This window comes from Lepeophtheirus salmonis, chromosome 13 (genome assembly GCF_016086655.4).
Source record: "Lepeophtheirus salmonis chromosome 13, UVic_Lsal_1.4, whole genome shotgun sequence".
Classification (NCBI taxonomy): domain Eukaryota; kingdom Metazoa; phylum Arthropoda; class Copepoda; order Siphonostomatoida; family Caligidae; genus Lepeophtheirus; species Lepeophtheirus salmonis.
In genome coordinates, this window is record NC_052143.2 from 42,152,267 (window position 1) to 42,165,232 (window position 12,966).

General features: G+C 33.3%; 1 protein-coding gene across 3 annotated transcripts; it reads right to left on the reverse strand.

The window, feature by feature from the left end:
* Positions 1 to 270: 270 nt before the first annotated feature.
* Positions 271 to 5,419, reverse strand: LOC121128115 (LIM/homeobox protein Lhx1). 3 transcript variants are annotated; one of them, XM_040723683.2, is made up of 6 exons: positions 4,944 to 5,419; positions 4,674 to 4,876; positions 2,535 to 2,977; positions 1,566 to 1,851; positions 1,119 to 1,517; positions 271 to 731 (listed from the first exon to the last, which is right to left on the reverse strand). In XM_040723683.2, exons 1-6 carry the CDS (start codon positions 5,117 to 5,119, stop codon positions 685 to 687), a joined length of 1,554 nt encoding a protein of 517 aa, XP_040579617.1. In that variant the 5' UTR covers positions 5,120 to 5,419; the 3' UTR covers positions 271 to 684. The 3 variants fall into 3 exon arrangements, with proteins under 3 accessions (XP_040579617.1, XP_040579618.1, XP_071748958.1); XM_040723684.2 differs by having other exon boundaries at positions 1,119 to 1,508; positions 4,944 to 5,365; XM_071892857.1 differs by lacking the exon at positions 4,674 to 4,876 and having other exon boundaries at positions 4,944 to 5,367.
* Positions 5,420 to 12,966: the final 7,547 nt, after the last annotated feature.

A 12,966-nucleotide genomic window follows, 5' to 3' on the forward strand; every position in this document is an offset into this window, starting at 1 on the left:
GAAACTTACACTTTAATCATGAGACTTGTTCTAATCTCTACCCATATGGTCAAGCACTGAAATCCACTTTTCGAATATGTTTCAAGCTCTTAATTTCTATTCGAGTTTAGACTCGGAGCCTTCTGAAGTAGATCTCAGTGGCTGTTGTAAATAGACCAAAGAGGTCCACTGTCAAAAAAGTTTTCATATGTAATATTTCCGTATTATGCATTTTAATTCAAATATTGATCAGAGATGGAGTTAATTTCCCTACTATCAAATAATAAGACCTTTTGAAGTTATATAAAATCTTTTATTTATCTGTCTTTCGTTAATTTATATGTATGTATTTATAATTTGTTATATTCATTTAAAATTTGTTAAATTATATTTAAAAGTTATCATCTGATTGGTTGTATCATCATCCTATACTGTTCTTCCTTTGTTTAGTATTTGATTTGCTTAGATCAAATTAAGTCTAAGAAAAGGAAGAAGAATTAAAAGTAAGTAAGTAAGTATGTATGTATGCAAAAGGAGAGAGTGTGGAAGACCGTCACGCTCGTTATAAAAAGAAGTTATGAAGACGACGACAAAGTTACACCATTGTACTTTTGACAAATACGGAAAACACAAAAAAAAAAAAAAAAAAAACCACATTGAAATGACTGCACCGATTTCCATTTTCAAATAATTGTCTCACAGTCGTCACCAAACAATTTGCTCACTATTACTGTTATTGTTATTAGATTGTTCTGGAAAAGACAATTCCATGTATTAGCTAGGGTCATTTATATGTGTTAGTGTTGGATTCGAGTACTGCTCAAAATCGAACAACAACTTGACTTTGCTATAGCCGACAGTTTTTTGAAAATTACTTAAAACCTCCCGAAATGTTTTTAATTGAATTCGAATATGCATCAAATCGCGGAACATTTGAGCATTGATAGTTAGTCAAGTTTCCCATTTGACTTATAGAGACAGTAAAAAATAACAGCGTTGTTAATGCATTAAGCATCTTGTGGAAATTCTCAAAAACTCGAGCTCAAGCAAAATCGATAATTATGACTAGGATCCAACACTATTGTTTAATATATATAATTTATGGAAATAATATTTTGTTGCTGTTTTTGTTTTTTTACCTCCACTGGACTGAAATTCCGGACTAGGTCGATTACTGGCCATTATACCCCCACCACTATTATTGACAGATTCACCTGATGATGCTGGGCCCAGTGGATGGTGATGTGGTAATATGTAGTCCTGACTACTCCCACTGACAGAATCCATCTTTCCACTCCCTTCACCGCCAGGACCAAGGACCACAGAAGATGGATTAGCTCCGTTGGATCCAAAGTCTGATGGATTTGTGTTGTTACTGGAGGATGAAGAGGAGGTATATTTAATGTTGTTATTGTTATTCGGAGAGGAAGCCGGACTCTGACTGGAATTAACTGGAGGTGGATTGATGGGCGGACCGTTGGAAGGAGGGCCTATTGGACCATGCATGGGCGGTAAGGGTTGATCCATTCCTGGGGGACCTACAATGAGATAATGATGTTCACAATGAATACTGTTTGGGCTCTTACCTGTGTTACCACTCCCAAGGAATCCACCACTGGGACACCCTAATGTTGGTGGTGGTGGCCCAGGAAAGAAATCCCCGGAGTGAGGTGGAAGATGTGATGGCGGTGGATAGTTGGAGTAACTAAAGTCATGGAAGCCCTTGTCATGCGGGAAATATCCAAATTCATCACTCAGGAGTGGGAATCCACGACGTCCTCCTTTCCCTGGGAAGAATCCACGGCCAGGTACCATTCCACTCGTCATTTGTTTCATTCGTCTCTCTTTACTCCGTTTGTTTTGAAACCAAACCTGGAAAGAAGAGGAGAGAATAGAATGGAAGCGGGGATTCGTCATTCCAGCTGCTTTTGAATATGGATGTAAGTTTTACGTCTTGGCTCGTGCGCAAAAATAAAACTCTTAGTTTTTGGGCTATACGCACATTACTTGACAGGTGTTGTAACCACATCAGTTTGACGAATTAATGTTTTTGTTTTTTTATAGGAACGTTTGACTATATATATATAAATATATATCCGTATATAAGTTCATGTTGAATGTATGTACAATAATGTACCTACTTAAGAGAGGTTGGATTAGAATCGCATCAATGGGTAAGGGGTAGTGAGTGTAATAGGACTCTAACTTTGCATATGAATATAAATAATTATGTATGTAAGCATAGTCATATTCGACAGAGCAAGAAGCTCAATCGAGACAAGTTGAATATATATAAAAAAAAAAAGAAACAGAGAGGAGTGATCAGATATTTACAGTTCACTAAGCCCTTTGCATGTAAACATTTGGTAGACCCCCTCTCCTCTCACCCTGTAGGTTTAATAGCTGCGGACGTTATTTAGATGACAGCAGCTTAATGTATACATATAGTATGTGTATACTATGGACGTCATCGTTCCCCTCAGAAACAAACATTGTGTGTAATGGAGAGAGAAAAAGATAGATCGATACGAATGAAAAAAGGCCAAATTAATTACCTGTATGACTCTCATGGTAAGTCCCGTTTCTTTGGCTAACTGCTCACGAATGTGCCGTGTGGGCTTTGGTGTTTGAGAAAAGGCGGTTTTAAGGACCTCCAATTGTTTGGCTTTAATCGTGGTTCGTGGACCCCGTCTCTTTCCTCCAGGACCATCATCATCCAGAAGACTTTTGCTATCACACTCCTTATCACCGTCATCGATGGATTCACTGTCATTGTCCTTATATGGGCCATAGTCCAGGGAATCTCCTCCAGAGGGATCCAGGAGAAGGCCTAGAGAATGGTTGTTATTTTCCATTTTAATGCTGGGAGTGGGGGTAAGGGAGTGAGTGGAGAGGGTGTCGGAGCCAGGGGTAGAATGGGGAGGGGTTGGGTGGCCCACAAGGCCGGGTATGGGAATGGATTCATCCACGTCCTCTTCTTCATCCGAAAAAAGCATGTCTGGAAGGAAATAGTAAGAGTTGAATAAATGCACGAAATACGTTGTATGTCCATAGTTAAGGGGGGATTGCCCCCCCTTCCTACTTCTGTATACATATATGTGTACTCGTGTCTCGGTCTGGAAAGTATAGACCATTATAATTTTTCTAAGGCGAACTAATTAGTTTCAAGTTCGGTCTGAGCCGCTCTTGTAGTAAAACGCAGTCATCAATAAAAGTCGGTATTGACCGTACCAAGAAAAGTACTTTACGTTTTGTAAGTAAATAAATAGTCAGGATTTATCTTCTTTCTTTTTTTACGGTGGAAAAAAACAACAACACTGGTTCACTGTTTAAGGCGGCCAAAACATCACTTACAACCATAGTGGAAGGAAAATCGATCTCGGACCGAGTATCATCACTAATATATATAGGGGTGGACACACATACGCACGCACATAAAAGAGCTTAAACAATGACGGATGATGATAAACGTCTGTTCACAACTCTCATCTAGATGAAATATGAAACAATGGCGATGAAAAAATCTCGCCTTAGCCAACACCACCATCTAGGGGTGGGTATGTCTACTCCTAGCAGTAGTTACAATAAAAACAACATGAGGGGGTCGTGTGAGGCCACATCTGTTATTATTATGATATTATTATTTATAGACGAGGCAGATGAAACAATATCATCGTCTCAAAGATCCAAGGATGGAGGCCTAAATCATCATCATCATTATCCTGATAATGGTGGACCATGAGGACTTATTTTCAAGAAAATTAAATTTGTGTTTTTATTATTTAAAAAGGGGAGGGGGACTTCATTTCATTTATTTTCTACGTCCATACATTTATAGAATGTGTGGCTGTAAACCAAAAAAAAAAAAAAAAAAAAACAACGAAAAAAAGATATAATCTAAAAAGTGTGTATATATATGAACATATAGAAATATAATATTTGATTCCACGCTTCTTATGCTGTACAATGCTGTTAAAAGAGGGTATATATATATAGAGAGAGAGAAAGAGAACAGCGTGTCTCAACTGTCAAGTTGGAATGTAAAAAATATCATCACATCTCTCTCCTTCATGACTTTCTTAGGGAGGAGCCATTTTTATATGACTTCAAAGAAGAAAGAAAGAGATAAATAAATAGAATTCGCCTTATCTGTTCAAAATAGAGAGAGAGAGAGAGAGAGATTCTACACGAAAAAAAAAAATATATATATAGAAAAAAGGGGAAACGACTTTCTAAGTAAAATATATATACATGTAAAAAGAGGGGAAAAGCCTGACCTCTTATGAAGAATAGCAAAAGTGCTGTTTCTTCCTTCTTGTATGTATGTATGTAGGTGATAGCTCTCTCTCTCTCTCTCTCTCTTTCTAGCCATAGATTTACCCTTTATTATAATATAATGTATATTATAGATATATTTTGTTTAAACTCTCGTTTTCCCAATTTTCCAATTGAATAAATCCAATGTTATCTACAAAAAAAAGGGTGATTCCAAAGAGCGATAAAAAAACCTACAAACGTATCTATAAAATAGCCACAATAAAGCAAAAGAAGAAAGCAAAGGAAATTATGCCTCCTTTGAATCCTGGATTAAGTATGGATCAAGTTTGTAAATGATGATGAATTTCTTAAATATACTTAAATATAATATTGAACTTGCATGTAAGAAGAGCTCCCTGACATAAAAATGCATTTACCTTGATGACTTTTGAGATAATCATCTTTACAGACAAAGGAGTCATCCCCAGGTGAGAGATAGAGCACTTCTCCCGTGGATAATTGTTTGCTACAGAGGGAACACGTGAAGCAATGTAAGTGATAGACTTTATTTCGAGCCTTGCGTACAAAATCCGTTGGATGAATCCCGTCCCCACAGCCTCCACACTTTGTTCCAAAACATCTGGAGAGAAAGAGAGAGAGAGAGTGAGCACTGAGACAGGGATGGAAGGGATCCTATGGATCCTTACCTATAGAAATCCTCATGGCAGTAAATCTTCCCTTCTTTATAAAAACATTTTTCGTCCAGGAGCTTTCGACAGCATTGACACTTGACACAATTGGAGTGCCAAGTCTTGTCCAGGAAATAGAGGAGGAATCGGTCCAAAATGGGTCGATAACATCCTGCACACTCAGTGTTCATCATGTTTCTTCTCCTGTCACTCACATCTAAACTTAGTAGTAGTAGTAGTAGTAGTAGTATTTAGGTGAGTGTGTTCGTCGTGTTCGTTGGTATTCTGGAAGTAGAGCCCACCATCATCCTCATGGGTGAGATGATGATGAGGCCGATGTTGATGACAACTTGGGGTCGGTTGTTTTTGTTATTGTTTTGACGTAGTAGCAGCAACAACAGCAGCTACTTCTTACGCTCAAGAGTCTTGATAAACTGATTATATCGTTTGCCGGAGCGTACCTCTGCCCTTATTCTTCTTTTTCTCATCTCTTTCTCTCTCTCTCTCTCTTTCTTTCCTCCTTCTTCTTATTATTATTTCTTCGGCCTCCCCAAAAAAGAAGAAGGAAAAAAAGAGCGGAGAAACTTCTTACGGCGCGGTAAATATGATCATGACAAATAATGACGGCGCTAAAGAGTAAATATATATATTCTTAAGCGCTATAAGAAGCAAGAAGAGGTTGCGTTGCTCTAACTTAGGGTGACCATATTTTAACTTTATCAAAAATAGAGGAAATTTGGCTTAGGGTTCATATTTTGAGATCAATACATTTAATAAGTCAAGTACTATATTATTATAAGGTAGATATTTTGGATTTTTCTCATTTAAGCACTATTTTCAGTTTAAATATATTTTAAAACATGTGTTACTCATACAACCAGACATTGAATGAATATAACAAAAAGTCCCCGGAGTGGATGTAAATAGACTCTATCCTAAATGAATAAAAACCTTTATTGTCTTTTTGAGCATGTGGCATTTTCGCTTAAAAAATCTGTACATTTAATAAATTTCAAACAAAAAGTCCCTGCATAGGACTCTAGCCTATATGAACAACGTTTTTTCTGTCACAGCTGATTTTAAAACATGTGCAATTTTTCCTTAATAACCCGGACATTTAATACCTTTATATCATAATTCCCTGGATAGGATGTAAAAAGAGAATATACCCGTGTAAAACAAAACAGAAGCTCACTCATGTCCAGCGTTTCTCAAGGGGGGGTTGCAGCACACTGAAGGACCCCTAAACGTGTCAGGGGTACCAACAAAAATACGTAACTTGACATATAATTTTAAAAAACTCTGTCTCAAGTACCCATTGTCAATAATGTGCCTTATCAATTACTCACACTAGTCTGTCTGAGTAACGTTTGTAGCATATTGTTGCATCGTTTACTGTGAAAATCCATTTGATTTCACAAAGGAAAAATCAAGAACATTATAGATTGTTTTCTAAAAAGAAAAGACCCAACAAAACGGGGCATAATTGGCTATCAAATGGAGCCTCAGCTGACTTCATCCGAGTCTTTGTCCAACAATTCTGAGCCAGCACCAAAAAATAGTTAAGGTACGTATAATTAAGGCTAAAAAGAGGACTTAAAATATTATTATAAATAGGCCATTTATATTTAGGCTATGGAGTGTCTTGAGAGACCTTGCTGTTTATGCACTTTTGCAAGTTATCCTGAGTTTAAAAAGTTTTGAGAAACGCTGCACTAGCCTATATAAACAATTGTTATTTTCTATTAAAACTGTTTTAAAAACATGTGCCGTTTTCCCCTTCTAAAACCAGACATTTTGTAAAACTCGTATAACAAAAAAAGGATATATCCAGGGAAAAGAAGATCAGTTCGTCACCCTTCTCTTCATATTTTGTATATAATATATATTACTAATTATCTTTTATAATGAGTTAAATACCCTCTTAACTTGACTGGATCATGAGAGGATGATGAAGCAAGTTGTTGGGAAGAGGTGTCATCATCATGCTGGGGGATTGACTCTCAATCAATCGATTCTAAAAGGCGAGGAGAGAGAGATACATATATTTATATTTATATCGTCATGTTTTCTATAAATAATATCCAAGGTATTACAATCGCCTTAAATATATGTATTTAACTAAGTACTGAATCATGTTTGTCAAATATGTACTATTCGGTATGGATTTTATATATTATTATTATATACATATATTGACAAAAAATAATTTTGTATTCTTATAATATTGGACTTGCATGAATTGGCATTCCTGATAATATAGAGTAGTAGTCCGTCAATCGTTGGGGTGACGTTGTAGAGATCATGACTTAAAGAGTGACGACTCCTTCTTTCATTTTCTTTTCCCAAAGGAAAATAATATAATTGTCGCTATAGCAAATATAAAATAAAATAAAGTTTTTCCTATCTTCTTGTGGATTTTTAATGATTTTTTCTTTAAAAAAATTATATAGACATTTATAACAAATGCAGTCCTTTTGGCCATAAGAGAGAGAGAGAGAGAAAAAGTTGATTCAAAGAGATTGTAATAATATATAAAGTTTCTCTCCAACCCCCCTTCTTATTTTTCTTGATGGCGTAGCCCTTTTTTTCCTCATTCCCATTGTTTTCTTGTTGTTTTTTTCGTTTTTTTTTGTTTTTTTTTTGCATGCAATCCCCTTGTAACTAACTCCCATAGCCCTACTTGACCTTGAGACTTTTAATCTAATTAATTTATAAGAACTTAATTCCTACTTGTGTGTGTAGTAGATATGTAATGATTTTTTCTACTCCAGGGTCATAGTCGTAAAATGCGTCAATCCCATTTAATAATATTGTGAATTTATTCACATAATTTAGCGTAATAAGCGTAGTCATAAGAAAAACCATATTTTTTTCAAAAGATGGCTTGTGTAAAGTGTATTTCAGGTACTCTTTGACTCATTTTTGTTGGAACGTGTGTCAAGGAGAGACATCATGAGGGGCATCCCTAATATTATATAAATATATCATTATTGTTTTTTTCTTTTTTTTTTGGGGGGTTCTTTGAACTTTCTTGAAAAGTTTAAATTCAATTTTTCGAAAAAAAGCAAAAATCTATAGCCATTCACAAAATATTTTAAAAATGTAATATTTTGAAAAAATTTAAATATTAAATTTTTCGCCAAAATTTTTTCAAAAATCCATAAGCATTCACAAAAAATTCAAAAATTCATATCTATTCTCGAAAAATTAAAATTTTTGGAAATAACTTGAAAATATTACATTTTTGGAAATAAATTGAAAATATTACATTTTTGGAAATAAATTGAAAATATTACATTTTTGGAAATAAATTGAAAATATTACATTTTTGGAAATAAATTGAAAATATTACATTTTTGGAAATAAATTGAAAATATATCATTATTATTTTTTTTTTTTTTTTTTTGGGGGGTTGAACTTTCTTGAAAATAAATTCAATTTTTCGAAAAAAATCAAAAATCTATAGTTATTCACAAAATATTTCAAAAATTTAATATTTTGAAAAAATTTAAATATTAAATTTTTCGCTAATTTTTTTTCAAAAATCCATAAGCATGCACAAAAAATTCAAAAATTCATATCTATTCTCGACAAATTAAATTTTTTGGAAATAACTTGAAAATATTACATTTTTGGAAATAAATTGAAAAGATTACATTTTTGTGAGAAAAATTTCAAAAATTCACAGATTATTCCATAATTTGTGGTGGGCTATAGCCCCTCCATCCCCCTTGTTACGCCCCTGATCATCAAAGAGAAAATACCCCAGTTGTTTTTTTTCAAACAAGGCAAAAACGTAAGCCAGACGTCAAAAAACGTGAGTTGTGTCTTTGGTCCTGAACAGTCAATCATGCGCAATTGTGGCTTTGCCGATTCCGTCCTGGTAATTTTGATGTCAAAGTTACAACACCCTCTGGTTGGCCAATGGTTTAAAATAATGGAAATAGTCGAGTCCAACCGTCATTGTTATATACCAAGCCAAGGATATATACACCAATGGAAAAAACTTAAATAAAATAATCCTTTAAGAATAATGAATATATTTATCCGGTAAGTTAACGGTAAAAAAAATCTGGAATACAATTCAAGAAAAGGAGAAATGATTAAATAATTTTTTCAGTCCTCACTGGAAAATAATTCTGAGATAATGAAGCCTACTAAAGAGGAAGATTAAAGAAAAATCCTTCTGTAAAAATGACATAAGAAAATTATATGACCGCAATAATCGTTGTATTGCACTCGAAGGTAATTACATTGAATAAATAAATATAATTCGAGTAAATAAATGTGTTTTCCTATGTTAGTCTACGACTTTTCAGTTATCCTTTTAGATACTCCTCAATATTCCATGAGGATACTTCTGCTAATTACAGTACTACCTTGAGATGCAAGTGCTTCAAAATACAAGTAAAGAAAAAATCCATTAATATGTATGTTTTTATTGAGATAGGAGCTGGTCCAGAGTTTACGAACGGAAGCCAGACCTGATTCAAGATTAAATTTTGTATAGTTATTGCTCCATTTTTTGACAAGCAACCTCGGTCCAGGAACTCGTATCTCAAGGTACTACTCTATAAGCTTTGTATATGAATTAAAGATACCCAGTAAGAATGTTAACCATTGTTTATAACCTTCCTTTTCCTCTTGATATAAAACTTATTCATTTATCGTTTTTAAATTATTATAATGATTATTTTTTGCTACTTTAAGTGCAGTTTGCAGCATTCTCAAATATTCATTCGTCAGAATAATTTGTGGACAAATAGTCACGAATATACATATATTCGTCGGAGACTACAAAAGTAATTCAGACTCAACTTGAAAAAAATAATCTTAGGTTGCTTTTATGTTAACGGTGAATATATTTGAGGTTTTTTTTAAAAAGTCAAATTCATTTAAATTTTTTGGGATAAATTAACATACTCAAAAAGAATGTTAGCTACAGTTTAGAGCCTTCATTGTATTAAATACACTTAATTTGACAGTGATATTGTCATTCATATAAATCTATAATTTTCGAATTTAGTAATTGTAACAATAAAACTTTACTTCTTTAAGTCCAATTTGCAGAACTACCAATGGACTCCTAAGAATATTTTGTCGATAGAAATTGACGATAATTATTAGTCAAATAAAGTATACCGAGTAGTCGATTAACGTCTAAACAATTTGAATTTTAAACTTCAACAAGAAATAATTTATTAATTCACAATGGAATTTTAACAAAAAGAATACTATAAATAGATGATAGCCTGAGCTCTTTCATCATTAATGTAGCCGTCCTTAGCGGCAATGATGGCTTCCAGGTGGCGTCAGAAGGCCTGACACCCACTGCACATTTAGCTTGGCTTGGGCTGTTTTTTTTTAGCTCCTTTGGGTCCAGTTTGGCCTTTTTGACAGAGCCATTCATCCTCTCCAACGTTTCAGACTTGCTGACGGCGTAGAAGATGGTCTTGTAAACACACAACTTGTGCTTGAATTCGATAACGTTCAAGTGTCATTTTCTCGACTTGTGCGTAAGCTAAAGAGCTCAGGGTTGTTTTGTTTTGTAACTAATTGTTTATGCTTTAATATTGATTAATTTCAATCACTCAACCTTAATCAATTATTGAATTAGAAAGTGTTCAGATTTCAATGGATCGCCTGACTCAATTTTAAGAAAAATCACACTATCTTTCTTTTGTATTGACGGGCAACATATTTGGATTCTTCTATTTATACGAAGTCATGTTGAAATATGAGTGATGCATTTTTACAGGTCCAAAAGAAAGGCACGATTTCCCTATCACTAATCTCTTAATCATAACAAATTTAATCATTAGAGACGCGATATAAAAATGGTTGGAATGTGGATGATGAATCGATGTTCCATATTTTTATTTTGTTTTTATTTAATGATTATGTAGACTCTTAAAAATAAAATAAAATCCGGACAAGATATACATTTAATAAAATAATATTTGGATATGTGCAACATTCTTACCATATTATTTTACAAAGATTCAAAGGAGTTAAAGAATCAAATTTATAAATGATTAATTTTTAAAGATTTTCTTATATATATTGTAATTCCTTTCTCAGCTCCCTCTGAAAATCGGGATGAGTGGTATCGATTTTATAAAATTGAAGTTAGCGAGATTCTAAGAAAAATATTTTTTTTGTTCAAAAAAAAAAAAAACCAAAATTCATTATGGAAATCAAATTTTTTTTTTTTGAAAAAACAAAAACAAAAAAACAGTTCGAACAAGGGCAATTTTGTTTATAGAACCCAATTGTTATTCAGTTTTTATATTAGACATGTACTAGGGTTGAAATCCGGTCATAGATTGATTTTTCCCCCGTCGGTCTTGCGTGATTTTTTTGCAGATTTTCGTATATTTCGGTGAATAAGGGATTCTCAGGTATCGGACGGGATTTAATAGTTTTCAAATCCTGAAGCAATTTTTACAGTTTCATATAAAGGATCGAATTCCATATTTATTGGATCAACCGTCGTTTTCATTTTTTTTTGTTGTTTTTTTTACATAAAAAAGAGTCTAAGAACATCTGGAACACCTTGAAAATCTAAAAAAATGCTCATACAAACACATTAGTTGATTAATAACTAATTCATCATATTACTCAGTAATAACATAAAATAAATAGATTTAAAAATAGAAAACTATATGAAGAAGCTTGCTTCACAAAGAAACCACTTTTATTTTCTACTATAGGTCCTAAAAGGTCCCTATTTTCTCAATATGGAGTATCGGACACCCCATTTTTATAAGACTATGTCCAAATGTTCACAATTTGGAATTATAAATGATATCATCAACACAATTCATTTATAAAATTAGTTTTTTAAACCACGGATTTTTAAATTTATTTTGGGGGAATTACTTATTCGATTACTTTTTAACCAGATTGATCTCCTCTCTTACATATTTTAGATCTTAAAATTGATTTATAATATATATTATTAATAGACTGCCCCCCTCATATTTACCTCTTAAATTAACAAAATTTACTCTATATCATGGAACTCAGTCCAGACCAAATTAAAAAAATACCAATTTAGACCAAATTATTGTATGTACCTGATCAATATCATACTTTTTCAAGGTGCTAAATGAGCCAAGTAAAATATAACAATCTCAAACCGGGTTCAGGACCGAGCTCAAACTATAATATATATATTTGTATATTTTGTGTACAAGTTGAGATGACTGTAATGGTTACTACTTATATCAGCAAATTAGGTAATGTGCAATGATGTTCGTCATAACATGCATTATTTTATGTCAACATTGGTCAGTCTATTTACCAACCATATATTGAAGACATCATTTTATGTTTAAATATTACAATTACATAGTTATTATTTATTTATGATAATGTTACCGTGGGCATTTGGACTTTATAATGTGCAACAGAATACTCTAATATTTTAGTATTTGGTATTAAAATAGTCAAAAATTGCAGCATTAATATATTGATCATCCATGGACTTTTCAATGATTACCTTATACCTAACCCAAAGTACTGTAAATACTTTTATTAATGTTCCTCATCTTATTTTTTGGTTGCAACTTATAACTAGACATATTTATTATACATTTGGAGTTATTATACAGACTCTGCTGCTCAATGACCCTCAAAATGACTGACGGTGTCAATCATCAACTTGACCTCAAGCAAAAGCAGCTGTAAGTCCTATTTGCTTCTTTCTCATAAGCCAAATTGCAATTCCTCCTCTCATATTTTCCCCCCTTTTTCTACCACCTGGAGCTTGAGATTTGACGTGATGGGATGATAGTTCCAATATATGTATGTATATGGGTCAAACGTGTGCTCACCCCCAACGGTAGTTATTTAAAATTCATATCAATATTATTATTATTATTATTACTTTTAAATACCAGAAGGAGTTTTGGGTTTTTCTTCTTCTTTTTCCATCACCCCCTCCCCATGCAAAGTATGGATTACAAATCGATGCTCAAACATGCTCCAATGTTATTATGATGATACAACAACAACAACAGCTACTACTACAACT